This window comes from Oncorhynchus gorbuscha, linkage group LG15 (genome assembly GCF_021184085.1).
Source record: "Oncorhynchus gorbuscha isolate QuinsamMale2020 ecotype Even-year linkage group LG15, OgorEven_v1.0, whole genome shotgun sequence".
In the NCBI taxonomy this organism is placed as follows: domain Eukaryota; kingdom Metazoa; phylum Chordata; class Actinopteri; order Salmoniformes; family Salmonidae; genus Oncorhynchus; species Oncorhynchus gorbuscha.
In genome coordinates this window covers 83,830,064-83,848,532 of record NC_060187.1, presented here as the reverse complement: position 1 = coordinate 83,848,532, position 18,469 = coordinate 83,830,064, and the positions used below count along the sequence as shown (strand labels likewise).

Genomic DNA, 18,469 nt, shown 5'->3' with positions numbered 1-18,469 from the left:
TCTCTCTCTCTCTAACTCTCTCTCACTCTAACTCTTTCCCTCTCCCCATTTTAACACAAAGACTGTGAGAGGTTTTGGTTCGACATACGTATTTAAGCCTTTATTTTCATCATAAATCATTGGTTCATTCATTGTTTAGTTATTTTGCATATAATCATTATTTTTGGCCTTTACGTTTGCATTAGTATCTGTTAAAAAAACAACAACCAGGCACATCTTTCTTTTTGTTTGTTGTTTATTTTCACACACATTCTTTGTCGACAGGCTCATGTCATTGATGGAGTGACGCTGAGGTCAGATCTGAGTTCCTCTTCATTGTGTTTGCTCCTTCTGTGATGTCACTTCCTCCTCTCTCTCCTCCTCTCACCCCATCCCAGTCTCCCCAGCCTGTAGTCAGTCATGTTTTTGAATCTTTCTACGTTTCCCCTCAAAAACATACACATCAATGTTTGTAATCTGTTTCCTCCCCCCTCTTTCCTTCCAGATCTCTTCCCTCTGAGTGTGCTGTGTTTTAGTGTACTATTGAAGTGAGGTGTACCCACTTGATCACTTCAAAGTGTGTTTCTCCTACAGATTCATCTGGAAACAACTATAATACAGTTTGTTTATAAAGTGCTCTCTCTCCCCCCCTCCTCTGTCAGGTATCACCAGTACTAACATCATCATCGGGGCCATCGCTGGCTCCATTCTGTTCCTGGCTCTCATCCTGGCCATCACCGCCTGGGGATACAAGTGAGTACAGCTGGACCTCAGCTCTTGACCTGGGATAGCTGACTAGGAACTGGCTTGGGATCCTGTCATTGGTCAGTGTGTCTCACGTGACTGTCCTTCTTCACTAACAGGAGCTACAGACAGCGGTGCTACGTTGAGTCAGAGGTTCACAGAAGATTCTGCAGGTTTGTCATCCTTATTCTTTCCCATTTACATTTTTGTCATTTAGCAGCGTGACTTACAATTCCACATTTTCTATAACGGTCATTAGTTGTTGATCTATTTATGTGTTGGTCAATTTGTTGATGTGTTTGTGAAATCACATCTTTGTCATGACAGTGTTCAGATGTCTAATGTTTGTTGGCGTTTCTCAGGCAAATGCCTCCGGGTGACTATGTGAAGAAACCCGGGGATGCAGACTCGTTCTACAGTGACCTGGCCCCTGGGGTCAGCACCAACTCAGGCTGTAGCTCCAAGAAGAGGTCTGGCTGTCTGTCTAACCTGCAGATATACACGCTCTCTTTCCCCCCCTCCATCGCCTCCATCTCACAAAACATCTCTCTGTTTGCATTCAGGTGTGACATCATTTCACTGCCATTCGCAATATGTGTAGTTGGTTGTGTAGTGTTGGTTGCAATATGCCTCTTTCTGCACATTCTTCTCATCATGTTGTCATGCTATCGTTCACAGTCGTCATGGTGTGGTAGTCTGTTCTCATGGAATGTACCATCAGTCTCCTTCCTCTCCTCCTCCTACCCTGAGCTGTCTGTCTGTTCTCTGCTGTAGACGAAGGGAAATAATATTATAATAATATATTAATATGCAGTCGTGTGTGCATACATTTTACGTATAGGTGGTCCCAGAAATCAAACCCACTAAACAGATGTTGTAAATCTGGGCTCCCGAGAGGCGCAGCGGTCTAAGGCACTGCATCTCAGTGCTTGAGGCGTCACTACAGACACCCTGGTTTGATTCCAGGCTGTATCACAACCGACCGTGATTGGGAGTCCCATAGGGTGGCGCACAACTGGCCCAGCGTCGTCCGTGTTTGGCCGGTGTAGGCCACCATTATAAATAAGAATTTGTTCTGAACTGACTTGCCTAGTTAAATAAAGGCTAAATTAAAAAATAAAAAGTCTGGGGATCAGGTTGTCAGTAATGATGATCGTGATGATAATGGTTATCACTGTTTCACAAGGAAATCTAACTCTGTGTGTGTGAAGGTCTAACGGTCTGTCCCACTCGTGGAGCGAGCGAATCCCTGACGCCAAACACATCTCTGACATTTGTGAGAACGGACGACCCAGGAGCAACTCTTGGCAAGGTATACACACACACACACACACACACACACACACACACACACACACACACACACACACACACACACACACACACACACACACACACACACACACACACACACACACACACACACACACACACACACACACACACACACACACACACACAGAGAGAGAGAGTGATATTTCCCTGTGCTAACCATGTGTTACTGTGTCCTTCCTCTGTAGGAAATCTGAGTGGAAATCGCAAGAAGTCGAAAGGGAAGAAGTTCCGTCCTCGCTCCAACTCTACAGAGTAAGTCACCATGTTCCTGGATGGGCTTCCACATGGCTCAGGGATTGTATTTACACCCATCCAGTCACTATAGAAATCAGCTCAAATAGCAGCAAGCCAAGAGGTTCTGTATGGTGAAATAGACTTATACAAGTTGTGGTGTTACTTGTAGAATCTGTGAATCAAGAACTTTATAAGAAAGTGTATTAATGAGTTACGCCATGGTCCTAGAATGTTGTACTGCATTGTTCTATAAAGAAAAATGTCATTGTAGAGTGCATGTGGGACCTAATGGCAGTCACTAGGGCCATGCTTGAACTGATAAATGCTATTTGTTTTTATCTAAGAGTTAGTGTTACGGGTGAGGTTAAATGTAAAGGTTAAGTGTTAAGGTCAGGGCTATTGTTTATAAAGATGACATCTGTGAAACCATACTACTGTCCTTTCTAGCACGGCCACTCAAAAACAACCCTAACTGCACATGATCCCCGTGAATGAACAATTAACGCCTTGTTGACCTTTCAGCCTTGTTGACCTTTCAGCCTTGTTGATCTCCCAGCCTGTTGTTGTTTGTTTGTTTGTTTGTTTCCTGGTCTTGACACCTGAGGTCATTTGCAGAGCAACTGTTCTTGTTTGAATGCATGGGAGTGAATGAGGAGAATTTAACTGCTTGGACTGATTTGTGACATGTGGACAAAATGCAAATGACCATCTTACTAAAACACACATTCATCTAGTCAACTTCTTCACAGTCCCATCTTGTCTTCCTCTCACTTGCATCTTGGTGGTGTGTTCAGAATGTCATTGGTCTGCTCTGCTCTGCTCTCTTAAAATATCTCCTCTTCCTCCCTCGTCCTCTTTCTCCCTCTTCCTCATCTCCATCCTCCTCCCTCTCATCCTCTTTTTCCTCCTGTTTCCTCTTCTCCTTTCCTCCTCCCTTCTCGGTGTGTCTATCAATCCCCACTCCTGCAGGTATTTAACCCCTCGCTTCCAAACAGAGCATTATGATGTAACTAAGTGGGTAGAAGATGTGAATAAAAACAGTGAAGGACCCTACCTTAGGTATTACCTCAGATCATCTCCTATTCCTCAACAACCCCCACCCCCTCTTTTAACTCCCCTTTGGCTTGGTCTGTGTATTTGGGTTCAATTTGGCCAGGGGAGGTAGGGAAGGGTTGTACCAGTGGTTACCAAACGGGGGTCAGTTCCCTTTTATCACAGATAAAGAGCAGATTGATTGGTAGTTCTGGTGATGATGTCAGAACTTTGGTTGACAGCTCTTGGTCCTCTTGTGTCTTTGGACTCCCATGATTCATTGCTTTTAGCGTACGATGGTTGGATGTATCAATAGCTGCTGAACTTTTACAACAGTTTTACATTTTGTTGAGTATTGAGTAACATAATTGTCTTGCTTTATTTGTAATGACACCAAAAAGGAAGTCATTAGAAATCATCTCTATTACTAGTCTATTTCCTTAATTCCCTCCGTTGCTCCATCTTCTCTTTCTTTATCTCTGCATGTTCAGTGTTGTGTTTGCTCTGATGTCATCATTGTGCTACACACATGTCTGAGTCCCCTACTGAGTGTCTCTGTGCTCACCGGCCTGGACGGTTCACATTTACCCACCATGACACCATCTCCACTACACCTTCTGGTCCTGGACCAGCCCAGATACACCCCAGCACAGGCACAGGTCTAGTCAAATTAACTGTACTCAGTGGGTGTCTGACTGACCTGCCCACTCCCACTCCAGCCACAGCACAGCTGGCCCTGTTGCATTGCTGATGATGGTGCAGCGGTTGATGATGTCATAGGCAGGTCGATGAGAGGAAGAGGTGACTGTTCCCAGACCAGGGCTGTTCAGGCTGGTCTACTCTGGCACAGGCAGATGCTTCCCCTAACCACAGTCCTGGGGTCAAATTATCGAACCCCCAATCTAAACCTTAACCGTTAGGGTCATGAAAAAAAGTCTGCCTCTGTGTTTAGGGGCAACTTCTGCCTATTCCAGGCAGATCAGTAAGAATGATGATATCACCGTTTATAGTGAGGTAATTTCCTGCCTCTTTCAGGACGCTTTCCCCGGCGAAGTCGCCCACCTCCTCCACGGGGTCCATTGCATCCAGCCGGAGGTACCCGTACCCCATGCCCCCCCTCCCCGACGACCAGAAGAAGGCCAACAGGCAGAGTGCCAGGGTAAACTACTATAATAACACAGTATATAGCACATACTGCACATAACATCTCATACGTAACATATACTGTACATAACATCTCATATGTAACATATACTGTACATAACATCTCATATGTAACATATACTGTACATAACATCTCATATGTAACATATACTGTACATAACATCTCATATGTAACATACTGTACATAACATCTCATATGTAACATACTGTACATAACATCTCATATGTAACATACTGTACATAACATCTCATATGTAACATATACTGTACATAACATCTCATATGTAACATATACTGTACATAACATCTCATATGTAACATATACTGTACATAACATCTCATACATAACATCTCATATGTAACATACTGTACATAACATCTCATATGTAACATACTGTACATAACATCTCATATGTAACATATAATGTACATAACATCTCATATGTAACATATACTGTACATAACATCTCATATGTAACATATACTGTACATAACATCTCATATGTAACATACTGTACATAACATCTCATACGTAACATACTGTACATAACATCTCATATGTAACATATACTGTACATAACATCTCATATGTAACATACTGTACATAACATCTCATATGTAACATACTGTACATAACATCTCATATGTAACATATACTGTACATAACATCTCATATGTAACATATACTGTACATAACATCTCATATGTAACATACTGTACATAACATCTCATACGTAACATACTGTACATAAAGTCCTAGAAACTAGGTAAATACAGTAGTAGTTAATGACGTGTGTACTATAAATACCCCTATTGCATTGTGGGGTTAACTGCAGTTAAGGTACTGAAGCCATTATCTAATTATAGTCTTTGTCTCTTCATCTCGTTTCTCTTCCTGCAGCTGTGGGAGACTTCAATATAACACTCCTGTTATCTACTTTGCAAAACTACTTAAGAACTACATTTTTGTCCACTTTTCTATGAATTAAAAAATACAAAGAAAAACAGTGAGTAACTGGTATGAGCGGAAAAGAGAAGCAGAGGAAGATGAAGAGGAGGAAGGTGTGAGAGTGTGTACGAGGTCCGTCAGACCTGACCTGCTCAGTAGGGGACGCTACAGGGGCCATCTGTCATTCCTACACTGACAAGCCAAGACAGAACGAGGCAAGACAAGATCCCTTTCAGATTAGTTGGAGATCCACCAGAGATCAGCCCTTCACTCATTGGTGAGGAAAAGCAAAGCTGTTGTGATGGTAATGGTGCAGACAGAGAGGAGAGGCCTCTTTGTGGATGTCTCCCCCACTCCCAACACCCCAACATCCCCCCAGCTTCCACCACACTCTTCTAGCTCCTCCCTCAAACCGTCCCACCTTACCTTACTCACCTCTCCCCCCAACCCCCCTCTAGCCCTGCCCCCATGTAAACTCTCTCCTCTGATTGGTGCTCCTCTCTGTTGAGGGGCACGGACAGCTATCATATCGGCAGATTTCTCTACCATTTTGAAGCACGCTGTTTAATTACTGTAGAAAACTCCAACACTGTATGCATGAGAACCCCCTGTTAATCAACTTTTCCTAGTGTCACAAAGAAGAAGTCTGGGACGGACAGCACGCGGGGGATGGTGATGTCATACGTACTGTAGGCCTTTAAGCTTTCTTTACATTATAGGCTTCTTCTATCTCTGTGTTCAGCGACTCATTATAAACTGTATCACACATTATACTAGCCAACTGCCCCTGACATGGACCCTAGCCCCTAGCCCCTCCCTGTTCTCTTTCTTTCGCCGTGTCAGATTTTCCTGAAGGATTTGGTTATGGTTGTAAATATGTACAGCTTAAAGGCAGAGTAATGTGTGCTTTTCTTTTTTACTTACTGGGAGGCGAATGATGAAGGGATGCTCCCCCTCTCCTCCTCCTGCTGTGGTTCGTGTTGTAGACAGACAGGGTCTCCGTAGGTCTTTGTAGAGACCCCGTACTTGTTTTTTCTGTCTGTTTCTCTCTTTTCACTTCTGGCTGAACTCTCTCTCTTCTCTCCCGTGTGTCTGTGTGAACACTCCAGCTTTCTTTTTCTTCCACAGCAGAATGTACAAACAGTGTTCTATATTTCCTCTTTGTGTCATCCCTTTCTCTGAGTAATGCACTCAGTCACAGCCCGTCATAATTAAGACAGTAAACTTAAGAATGTCATTGATTTATAACATTAACTGAGCATTTTATCCATTTGGATATTGATAATGATGAATATGATTTGAACTAAGAGCCCTTCCTCGCTACAGAGGGGAGAGAACAAGTGTTCTTTGGTAGTTTTAGATTTGATATTCATGTTCATTTGGTAATGGTGATTTAGAGAAGTTGGAGAAATGTCCTGTGACTATAATCATTCCACACTACGGTCTGTCTGTACAGCAGGGACAGACTGGCCATTTGGCATTTTGGGCAAATGCAAGATGGCCTGGTCCATTTTTTAACACCGTGGGCCTGTCTTACTTGTTTTCTGGGGGGGCAAAATGATAATTATCTTGCTAAAAATGGGGGCCTCGAAGAAAGAAATGGGCCGTTGTGTTTAAAATGCCAGAGCCGATTTCTGGTCCCAGTCCACCCCTGGTGTACAGTGTGAGACCAGACATAACAGATAGATACAACTGGAACCGACAACGCCACTGAGATCCAACTGGACGATGTGGGAATAACAATGTGGAAACTGAACATTGTCAGATGAATTTGGAATTTGTTTGGATAAAATGATTAAAATGTGCATTTTTGCTTTTGTTTTGTTTCCTACTGTAAGTTTGCCCTGCTGTCTGTAAATGATGAAGTGTCCTGTACAGTGCTTGCTGTTTGAGATTTATAAGACCAACAGAATGGCAATGGATCTACTAGCTAACACACTATCGCTGTTCTCTGGTAATCTGTCTGTGAGGCTGTAATACGAAATAAGCATGACATTGAAATACTGTTTCCTTGATTGCCAATTGCTGTTATCTTCTTGGAATTTCATACCATAAACCCCATATCAGTAGTGAACACGTTTTCAACATAATCAACCAGGTCTCAAACATTTTCATGAATGGCCCGAGTAATCTAGTGGTTTAAATGTGGCTTAAGATTCAGGTTCTTACCTACGCAGAGTAGGATAAAGTGTCCCTAGTCACTGATCCAAGGTCAGTTTTGTATCTTACCCCCCTGATGGTAAATGTTGTGAATTGGGGAGTGGAAAGCTGATCTTAGATCTGTGGCTAAAGGGAAACTTATTTGTACAGAAGTCACAACCCCCATCCTGTAGTTACTGTACTGTCCATATCAGTTAAGCCTGCTGTATGTTAACTCCGTATGCTTAAGTTTAAAATGTGGGCACTGATCGTTTTGATTTTCTACTGTATGCATTATGACTGCAAAGATATTAAGATCACCACTATATCACATTAATATTGCTACTGTATGACAAGTCTCAAGTATTTTATTTTTTACTCTTAAGTACCTTTATATGTTCACTTCTCAGTGTTGTGTACAGCCGTTATTCAGACAGACCAACTGCATTATTGTTCTTCTGTGCGTTGAGTGGAACGGAGATATGATGCGGCCATTTTAGTTTTTTAAAGCACACACTCATCTCGGACCGCTCTGGCATGTGAAGATCTGTACGTGTCTTCTATGTTATGATGGGACGCAGCTATGGCAACATGGGGTGCATTATGCTATAGAGATCTGATTTGATCTGTGCATGTGAATGCATGTTGACTAAAGCTCTCATCATCACTCTTGTCTTATTTCCATTACGATATGATTGGCTGGTGCTTAATAACTTGAGTTTTAACCAAGGGATTCCATAGGCCGTGGTAATATGAAAATAAAGGATCATACTTGTCAAGCAATATTTTAAATATCATATTGTCTGAATTCTGACATCTATGATAATTTACCTGCAGGTCATAGGATTGAGGTATATTAGATGTTAGGATGGTGGCAGGTGGAACCTGTCCAGGTAACAATTGTAAATGTCTGATGTGTGTTATCTGTATTAGTGGCTTGACTGACGTAACCCAACCGGACCCACAGAGAAACGTCCAAACGCCACAAAGTAGGGACAGATTCTTGAATGTATCAATACAACAAAGTACCAGCCACCCAGCCATAGCCTATGGAGATGTAGGTTATATCAGGCCTCTGAATGAACCATGCAGTCTACTGAGACGTAGGTTATATCAGGCCTCTGAATGAACCATGCAGTCTACTGAGACGTAGGTTATATCAGGCCTCTGAATGCACCATGCAGTCTACTGAGAGGTAGGTTATATCAGGCCTCTGAACGCACCATGCAGTCTACTGAGACGTAGGTTATATCAGGCCTCTGAACGCACCATGCAGTCTACTGAGACGTAGGTTATATCAGGCCTCTGAACGCACCATGCAGTCTACTGAGATGTAGGTTATATCAGGCCTCTGAACGCACCATGAAGTCTACTGAGATGTAGGTTATATCAGGCCTCTGAATGAACCATGCAGTCTACTGAGATGTAGGTTATATCAGGCCTCTGAACGAGCAGTCTGAGATGTTATATCAGGCCTCTGAATGCACCATGCAGTCTACTGAGATGTAGGTTATATCAGGCCTCTGAACGCATATGCAGTCTACTGAGATGTAGGTTATATCAGGCCTCTGAATGCACCATGCAGTCTACTGAGATGTAGGTTATATCAGGCCTCTGAATGAACCATGCAGTCTACTGAGATGTAGGTTATATCAGGCCTCTGAATGCACCATGCAGTCTACTGAGACGTAGGTTATATCAGGCCTCTGAATGCACCATGCAGTCTACTGAGATGTAGGTTATATCAGGCCTCTGAATGCACCATGCAGTCCCATCCTGCTGCAGTATGCTCCTACTGTGACCTTAACCCTCATATGTACCGCTACAAAATATATATACAGTCCCAAATGATTGACACCCTGCATAAAGATGGGCAATAATGATAATTAAAATACTGAACTAAATTGTATGTAACAAAACAAAATTGGGAAATTATATTATTTGATCAAAATAATTTTGCTCAGAGAAAGATCTAACTCAAAAGGTTAGGGGTCAGAATGATTGAAACGCCAAAGGGTTCTTATAAAGTAGTCAAAAGTTTCATATTTGGTCCCATATTCCCACAGCACACAATGACCACACCAAGCTTGTGACTCTAAAAACTTGGATGCAACAACAATGTGTCATTGCGTGCTAGGAATATGGGACCAATTTGATTTTGGACTGACTTTATTTGTAAGAATCTTTAGGGGTGTCAAATTTGACAATCCTTTGAGAAAAATAAGTATTACTTGTTAAACAATCTTTCACTGAGCAACTGTATTGGTATAAATCAATCGTTTCCCCCTTAAAAAAATACAATATAGCTTAGTATTTTAATTATTTTAGTCATTATTGCTCATCTTTATGGAGGGTGTCAATCATTAAGACCCCACTGTATAATTACAGCACTTGTCTTTAACTGTATGCTGTACAATGACAATGCAAAAATCAATGCCCATATTTTTTTTTCTTACAATATCATTCAGTATTGTAATATATTTAATATAAAATAAAACTTTCTTCGATACTTTGTGTATGTATGTTTAGTTTCCCTTAAGGTGAGGTTATTGCTAAAGGAGGCAGCATTAATTAACATGTTTATTACTACATGGTGGAAAAGAAACATATTACATCAAACAGTCAGAGACAACATCCAGCAGAAAAACACAAACGTACCCCCCCCCCCCCCCGTTTTGTCAGCCCTCTTCCTCAACCTCTACTCTGTCCATAGTGTGGTCATAAGGGGAAGGCAGGACGACAACACCCTCGCCTGGGTTATGACTGTGGGTGTCAGCCCTCTTCCTCAACCTCTGTAACTCTGTCCATAGTGTGGTCATAAGGGGAAGGCAGGACGGCAACACCCTCGCCTGGGTTATGACTGTGGGTGACATCATCGTTAGTGTTTTCCATAGATAGTCTCAAGCAGGGTGCAGAGCCAGGATGAATGTCGAGGAGTCATCCTACCTGGGGTATGATAGGTAGGAACATCACCCTGACTTCCACAATATTGAAAACATTCAAGTTCAAACCCTTTTTCAAAACTGCAGAACATACTAACCCTGAATGTTCCACAGTTCAGCTCAAACTAAGGCGGTGGGGCCCCATGTGAGTGTGTTCTTGGCTGGGACCGCCCCTCTCAGCGCCTGTAGCCTATCACGGTGCAGGGAGTCCGTTGCCATAGAGGCATCCTTGTCTAGTGATTGGCGGATACAGGTCTTGAGGTGTGCGATGCCAAAACCGGTGGCAGCTGAGATAGGAACCACGTGTCTGAAGACCATGTTGTTCTTAGGAAGCATATCGTCGGGTAACAGGTGGGAGAACTCTGAAAGGGAGAAGCACACCAGGGGGGCACTATGAGTAGTCTAATGTCACAGATCGTACACCTTAATTACCTAAATTTAGAATCTACGTATATCATTAGATTACCGTGTGGGTTTAGGAGTTGCTCCTGCAGCTCTGCGAGTTTGTCCTCTGCATCAGGCAGGTCCATCTTATTGACCACCAACACAGCAGGCTTACACGGGAGATCCTCCTTATACAGCTCCAACTCCTATAGGAGGGGTCGAGAGAGGAGGGGTCGAGAGAGAATGGGATAAGGAGAGAGAAAATATTATGATACTGGTGCTCGGAGGGAGGGATGGGGTGGTTCCTGTGTAGATGTGTCCTGCTAGCCTCACTTTAATTAAAAGTTGAACAGCCTCAAAAGCAGACCTAAAGGGCGTTTTGCTTGCCAGCTGGAAACCACAAACGTCCACCTATGACCAGAGAGAGAAGAGAGACTTCATCAGTATTACAGCTAGAGGTTTTCGCACCACAAATCTCCTTGAGACTTTGACCATAAATTGTGTTTGTGTTTAGGTCGAACCACAAAGAGCAGCTGTCTGGTCCTCTCAACGTGTTTGAGGAACTGGTGGCCCATGCCTCTATTCATGTGGGCCCCCTCTATCAGCCCTGGGAGGTCTGCCACTGAGATCTACACCAATCAGAGGACAGAACACCAAATGGACCAATCAGAGGAGAGAACTCCGATTGAACCAATGAGAGGAGAGAGAACACAGAGTATGGACAAACCAGAAGACAATCTTGAGAATGAACCAATCAGGTGAAGGAAAATATTGACTCGCACAAAAGGGAGGAAGTGACCTCATCTGCTTCTCTTACCTGTTTATGGTCTTCATACATGACCTTGCCAATCTCTGGTCTCAGAGTGGTGACTGCAGAACGACAACAAACATTTACCATTCATAAATAACTCAAACATAATGGTATCATCCTCCAATCAAACATTTGACAAAAAAACTGGGTAATATATGGAACATTCACTTCAGAGGGATGTGGTATGTACATATTTACTCAATTACTCACAGGCATAGCTGGCAATCTGGGGTTTGGCGTGAGACAGGGCGGTCAGTAGAGAGGATTTTCCCGCATTGGGGAACCTGGTAGTGATGGAGGGCGAAATCATGAAGTAAATATGTTCCTGTATGATTGTGTGTGTGTGTGTGTGTGTGTGTGTGTGTGTGTGTGTGTGTGTGTGTGTGTGTGTGTGTGTGTGTGTGTGTGTGTGTGTGTGTGTGTGTGTGTGTGTGTGTGTGTGTGTGTGTGTGTGTGTGTGTGTCCTGTCTCACCCCACCAGGCCGAGGTCAGCAATGAGTTTGAGGTCCAGTCGTATCTGTCTGGTCTGGCCCTTACTGGGCAGAAACTCTGAGTGGTAAGAGCCTCCTTGACCCCCTCTTGCCACCAGCACACGATCTCCCTCAGTGTTCAGCTTACCTATGGAGGGGATTGATGAGCTATGGTCAGTTAAATTTACACACAACACTCTCATCCTGAGTGCAGACATCTAGATCATCTTCAACCAATACACAGTGCCTTGTGTCAGTGAAGGAGGTGTATAATGTGTAGACTTACCGAGGACCATTCCATCATCATTGGTGACAGTAATGCCAGGAGGAGCCAAGACTTCTTGGTCCTCTCCTTTCTGCCCCCTCAGAGCACGGACACTACACACACACACACGCGAAAACACACACACACGATTGCTGGTAATTCAGGTCATGATTCTTCCAAAAGGGATATTGGCCATAATTGTTGTACAATGCTTTTGTGCATTATCCAATATGTGTGCCGCCTACATATGTAAGTGATCTACCGGTGAGCTCACCGTCCACCCAGTGAGTTGTGGTCCAGACATACCTGCTGTTGGTTCCTACTCCAGCGATGAAGCGTTTCTGGGGGTACTTATCCTTGACCCTCTTCAGAGTCATCTCCTTCTGAGCCACCACCCACACGTCTCCCCCTTTCCCCCCCTGACCCCCCAGACGGGGCAGCCCCATCCCCCCACTGCCCCCTCGCACATACAGACGCAGGTTGTCCACGAAGTTACCGTACTAGAGGAAAGAGAGTAGTGATGACATCATTTCACACTTTGCGTCAGACAACTGAAGTATCTACAACACTAATATATTGTAATGTCTTCTACAATGACGTGGACAGTAACGCTAAGTTTAGCCGTGTAGCCTTTTCCATTTCCATAACTAGCAAGTTCATTGTAGAAACGACCATGTAAAACTGATAGAACACCACAACCAACTAGTCCTGTCTACGAAACTGACCGTGAAGGGCAACAGAAGACCACATACGATTAGCAAACTAAGCTAGCTAGCATGGCTACCTGGATAGTAGAGCCACAAACAGGAGGGGTTAGTTATAATTATAAATATATTTGGTATAGCTAACTTAGCTTGTTAGCGAACTACAATGTAACAGTGGGTTACTAACCTTCCGACAACACATCCTACTGATCCAAACCATTTTGAGTAAATATTTAGAAGTTACAGTTGACCGTTTGTGGCATTTTTGCCTGAAGACGTCAGATTAGTCGTTCACGTGTGTTGTTATAGGTTGTTTGGTGGTGGAACAGGAAACAGCAAACGGGGCTTTCGATGATGTCAGCGTCAGTCAACGTAGCTAGTCCCGCCTCCCTCTCCTCCCCAGCTAAACTATGCACACAAAATATTAGGCGATGTTTGTTACGGAATCTAGTTGATAGGCAATCGACTAGCCGGACTGTTCCCCGGGACTCCAGTTGTTGCCATTCGTACAATGCACAAACAAGGCTATTGAACCTGACATTGGTGTCTGTCGTTATTCCTTTATCTAACATATCATACTGAAACATGGTATCAGAAGTGGCTCGGAAAACACACGTTTGTTATTTTTGTAGCTAAGTACAGTATAGGCGCAGTTACGTTCCATATGCGAACACATGCCGTTTCCTACTCACAACACTGATCAACTCGTTGTTAGCTGCCTAGCTAGCATCACTACCTACGTCGATGACTGAAGGCAAAGAAATCTCATATTCCATTGCTATGGCAGCGAACATTCCGCCACCAAATCCCATGGTTCTCACAGGGGACTGGAATACTAATTGGGACAACTTCAGGGATGAATTCGAGGACTATGCGCTGGCGACCGGTCTACATGAGAAACCCAACGAGGTACAAGCGGCAACTCTGAGGAGTTTAATGGGCAGCGAATGCAGGCATATCTACCGGCACAATCTCACCCTCACAGCACGTCAACAGTGTGATGCAAAGGCTATATTGGATGCATTGAAGAATTACTTCAAACCCGCCAGAAACGTAATTTATGAGCGGTTCGTTTTCGGAAGCTGTAAACAGGAAGAAGGTGAGTCAGTACACAACGAAGGTGAGTCAGTACACTACGATTACACAACAAGCAACAACAATGTCAACTGGATTCTGGTGCTACATGCAACGTAATGAGCTACAAAGACAAAATCAATCTGGCACCTGACACACATCTATTGCCCAGAGATACTAGACTAAAGCTCTACTCAGGAGAGATAATGAGCTTTATGGGCACCTTTGAGACCGAATGTGTTATTCGGGGACGCAAACACAAGCTGGAGTTTGAGATTGTAAAAACCAGTCAACATCCTCTCCTCTCAGGCTCTACATGCGAACGCCTGGGACTGATGCAGTTCACTGTACCAAATGACCTGCACATTGTGGATCATGTCCAGCATGGACCCCTGTCCAAAGAACAACTACTCAGCAGATATGACGATGTATTCAACATGCCTGTTGAATCTGTGCCTGGGGAGGTACACTTTGAAGTGGATGAGAGCATCACTCCAGTCCAGTGTGCTCCTCGCAATGTGCCCATTGCAATGAAAGTGGCTGTGAAGGCCCAGCTGGACAAGTATGAGGCCGATGGCCACATGACATCTGTGACTGAACCAACTGACTGGATCAGCAATATGGTCATAGTGAAAAAACCAGAGAAGCTGAGGGTCTGCATCGACCCAAAGCATCTGAACCAAGCACTGAAACGATCCCACTACATCATGCCGACACTAGAGCATGTCCTCTATAAGCTTCCCAAGGCCAGGACTTTCACCTTGGTGGATGCCCGAGATGCATTCCTGCAATGCAAGCTGGATGAAGAAAGCAGCCTCATGACTACCTTCTGGACCCCCCGGGGTCGGAAACGCTGGCTCAAGCTCCCGTTTGGTGTCTCGGTGGAGCCTGAGATACACCAACGTAAGCAGCACGAGTTACTGGCTGGGCTCAAGGGCATTGAACCCATCGCAGATGATGTCCTGATCGTAGGCTGTGGTGACACAGATGAAGAAGCAGTACGCGACCACGATGTGAAGCTCCTGGCACTGATGGAGCGCTGCAGATCAGTTAAGCTTCGCCTTGGCCTGAAGAAGCTGCAGTTCAAGGTGAAAGACGTCCACTTCCATGGCCACATTCTCTCGGCAAAAGGCCTGAAGCCGGACCCAGACAAGGTCAGAGCGATCCTCGACATGCCAAACCCGTCTGATGCAAAAGGAGTACAGCGTCTCATCGGCTTTGCAAACTATCAGCAGTCTGTGAGCCTCTGCGCCGGTTGCTGGACAAAGACACACCATGGCACTGGCTACCCAAGCACGAGGCTGCAGTGCAGGAGATGAAATCTCTGGCTTCATCCATGCCAGTGTTGCGCTACTACGACGTCATGAAGCCTGTCACAATCCAGAGCGACTCCAGCCAAAGGGGACTTGGATGCTGCCTTATGCAGGAAGGCCAGCCCGTTGCATTTGCCTCGAGAGCGCTCACCCCCACCGAACAAAACTATGCACAAATTGAGAAAGAGTGCCTAAGCATAGTCTTCTCCTGCCAGCGATTCCATCACTACTTATATGGGCGAGACCTGGTCATCGCTTAAACTGACCACAAACCACTCATTGCCATATTCAGTAAACCTCTCCTCAACGCGCCCAATAGGCTTCAAAGCATGCTCCTGACTCTGCAAAACTACAGCCTGAAGGTCATTTACAAGCCAGGACCAGAGATGTACATCAGCGACACACTGAGCAGGGCAACAACACAATGTACAGGCAGAGGCACTGTCTATCAGCGGCAGGCCATCTGTTCGCTACAGCAGGAACAACAAGATGTTCAACAGATCAATCAGGCAGACTACTTAAACGTCACAGATCACCGCCTAGCCCAGATAAGGCAACACACTGACAAGGACGAATGCCTACAGTCACTGAAGTCCATGGCTCTCGCAGGTTGGCCATACCTGAAAGAGGAGACACCTTTCACAGTGAGAGAATACTGGACCTTTCAAGATGAGATCAGCGTGCAAAATGGCATCTTGTTCAGAGGTCAGAAGGTCATTATTCCCAAATCACTACATCCAGAGATGCTTACCCGCATACACTCCAGTCACGTTGGAGGTGATGCATGCTACCGCCAGGCTCGTGAAGCATTATACTGGCCAAACATGCAAGCAGAAATTAAAGACTTTGTCAGCAACTGTACCACATGCAACGAGTACGCTCATGAACAGCAAAAGGAAACCATGATGTCACACGAACTGCCCACAAGGGCCTGGCAAATCGTCAGCATGGACTTAGTCCTTTTGTCTGTGGCTGAATATCTTCTCATCATTGATCACTACTCTGACTTTTGGGAAATTGAACTGCTCCCTGACTTGTCTGCAGAGACGGTCATAAAGCGCTGCAAGGCGCAGTTTGCAAGGCAAGGTCAGCCTGACAAGGTAATCACGGACAATGGCCCACAATTCACTGCACAGTTCAAGCGTTCCGCCTCAGAATGGGAGTTTGACCACGTGACCTCCTCTCCAAGACACCCAAAAGCAAATGGCAAGGCAGAATCAGCTGTCAAGATTGCAAAAAAAAACCTGTTAAGCAGGGCCTTGCGCGACAACAACGACCCATGGAAAGCGATCTTACAGTGGAGGAACACACCCACTGAAAACATGGACAGCAGCCCAGCACAACGCCTTCTGTCCAGACGTGTAAAGACTACCATCCCCGTAGCTAACAAGCTACTTGAGCCCTGCGTCATGGTTGGCGTCACGGACAAACTGCGTCACAGAAAGCAGCTCGCTAAGTGCTTCTACGACCGGACTGCTCGGGACCTACCAGAGCTGGAGGTGGGTGAAACGATAAGGATGAAACCGCTGCCGGGAGACCACACAGGACTTTGGAGGCTGGGCACATGCCCAGATTTCAACATACCAATTAGGATTTGGCTAAAAATACTTGAATCAGTCATAGAGCCCATTGCCCTTTATGGTTGTGAGGTCTGGGGTCCGCTCACCGACCAAATGGGACAAACACCAAATTGAGACTCTGCACGCAGAATTCTGCAAAAATATCCTCTGTGTACAACGTAAAACACCAAATAATGCATGCAGAGCAGAATTAGGCCGATACCCACTAATTATCAAAATCCAGAAAAGAGCCGTTAAATTCTACAACCACCTAAAAGGAAGCGATTCACAAACCTTCCATAACAAAGCCATCACCTACAGAGAGATGAACCTGGAGAAGAGTCCCCTAAGCAAGCTGGTCCTGGGGCTCTGTTCACAAACACAAACACACCCTACAGAGCCCCAGGACAACAGCACAATTAGACCCAACCAAATCATGAGAAAACAAAAAGATAATTACTTAACACATTGGAAAGAATTAACAAAAAAACAGAGCAAACTAGAATGCTATTTGGCCCTACACAGAGAGTACACAGCAACAGAATACCTGACCACTGTGACTGACCCAAAATTAAGGAAAGCTTTGACTATGTACAGACTCAGTGAGCATAGCCTTACTATTGAGAAAGGCCGCCGTAGGCAGACATGGCTCTCAAGAGAAGACAGGCTATGTGCTCACTGCCCACAAAATGAGGTGGAAACTGAGCTGCACTTCCTAACCTCCTGCCCAATGTATGACCATATTAGAGAGACATATTTCCCCCAGATTACACAGATCCACAAAGAATTTGAAAACAAATCCAATTTTGAAAAACTCCCATATCTTTTGGGTGAAATTCCACAGTGTGCCATCACAGCAGCAAGATTTGTGACCTGTTGCCACGAGAAAAGGGCAACCAGTGAAGAACAAACACCATTGTAAATACAACCCATATTTATGCTTATTCATTTTATCTTGTGTCATTTAACTATTTTTACATTGTATATATATATATATGGGGCCACAGTGTCTCCTGACCCCTCCTGTCTCAGCCTCCAGTATTTATGCTGCAGTAGTTTATGTGTCGGGGGGCTGGGGTCAGTTTGTTTATCTGGAGTACTTCTCCTGTCCTATTCGGTGTCCTGTGTAAATCTAAGTGTGCGTTCTCTAATTCTCTCCTTCTCTCTTTCTTTCTCTCTCTCGGAGGACCTGAGCCCTAGGACCATGCCCCAGGACTACCTGACATGATGACTCCTTGCTGTCCCCAGTCCACCTGGCCATGCTGCTGCTCCAGTTTCAACTGGCCTGGGCCCTAGGACCATGTCCCAGGACTACCTGACATGAGGACTCCTTGCTGTCCCCAGTCCACCTGGCCATGCTCCTGCTCCAGT

The 18,469-nt window shown here is 44.7% G+C and overlaps 3 protein-coding genes across 5 annotated transcripts in view; 2 read left to right on the top strand and 1 right to left on the bottom strand.

The window, feature by feature from the left end:
* Positions 1-7,250, top strand: part of adam22 (ADAM metallopeptidase domain 22) — a 134,261-nt gene extending 127,011 nt beyond the window's left edge. For 2 of the 3 annotated variants that reach the window (XM_046303326.1, XM_046303327.1), the window contains 7 exons: positions 642-732; positions 843-896; positions 1,086-1,286; positions 1,935-2,035; positions 2,244-2,310; positions 4,360-4,483; positions 5,390-7,250. In XM_046303326.1, the coding sequence (XP_046159282.1) occupies positions 642-732; positions 843-896; positions 1,086-1,286; positions 1,935-2,035; positions 2,244-2,310; positions 4,360-4,483; positions 5,390-5,410 (659 nt within the window). In that variant the 3' untranslated portion in view covers positions 5,411-7,250. The remainder of the gene's footprint in view (positions 1-641; positions 733-842; positions 897-1,085; positions 1,287-1,934; positions 2,036-2,243; positions 2,311-4,359; positions 4,484-5,389) is intronic. The other variant, XM_046303328.1, reaches the window with a different exon arrangement.
* A 2,764-nt stretch (positions 7,251-10,014) lies between these two features.
* Positions 10,015-13,526, bottom strand: LOC123998267 (GTP-binding protein 10-like). The gene is made up of 11 exons (XM_046303325.1): positions 13,340-13,526; positions 12,755-12,948; positions 12,470-12,561; positions 12,187-12,331; positions 11,924-11,997; positions 11,720-11,772; positions 11,424-11,531; positions 11,236-11,313; positions 10,985-11,108; positions 10,617-10,880; positions 10,015-10,522 (listed from the first exon to the last, which is right to left on the bottom strand). The coding sequence occupies exons 1-10, from the start codon at positions 13,370-13,372 to the stop codon at positions 10,639-10,641; spliced, it is 1,143 nt and encodes a 380-aa protein (XP_046159281.1). The 5' UTR covers positions 13,373-13,526; the 3' UTR covers positions 10,015-10,522; positions 10,617-10,638.
* A 45-nt stretch (positions 13,527-13,571) lies between these two features.
* Positions 13,572-15,551, top strand: LOC123998266 (uncharacterized protein K02A2.6-like). Its single transcript, XM_046303324.1, has 2 exons — positions 13,572-14,251; positions 14,536-15,551. The coding sequence occupies exons 1-2, from the start codon at positions 13,897-13,899 to the stop codon at positions 15,543-15,545; spliced, it is 1,365 nt and encodes a 454-aa protein (XP_046159280.1). The 5' UTR covers positions 13,572-13,896; the 3' UTR covers positions 15,546-15,551.
* Positions 15,552-18,469: the final 2,918 nt, after the last annotated feature.

What these genes read in the sequence shown, in the direction of transcription:
- LOC123998267 (XM_046303325.1), bottom strand. Translation starts at nt 13,372, where the DNA reads ATGGTTTGGATCAGTAGGATGTGTTGTCGGAAG. An exon ending in TGTATGAAGACCATAAACAG is followed by an intron (nt 11,532 to 11,719) that starts GTAAGAGAAGCA and finishes TGATTGGTGTAG; the next exon opens with ATCTCAGTGGCAGACCTCCC. An exon ending in CTGTTCAACTTTTAATTAAA is followed by an intron (nt 11,109 to 11,235) that starts GTGAGGCTAGCA and finishes CCCCTCCTATAG; the next exon opens with GAGTTGGAGCTGTATAAGGA.
- LOC123998266 (XM_046303324.1), top strand. Translation starts at nt 13,897, where the DNA reads ATGACTGAAGGCAAAGAAATCTCATATTCCATTGCTATGGCAGCGAAC. An exon ending in AAGCTGTAAACAGGAAGAAG is followed by an intron (nt 14,252 to 14,535) that starts GTGAGTCAGTAC and finishes CTCTCCTCTCAG; the next exon opens with GCTCTACATGCGAACGCCTG.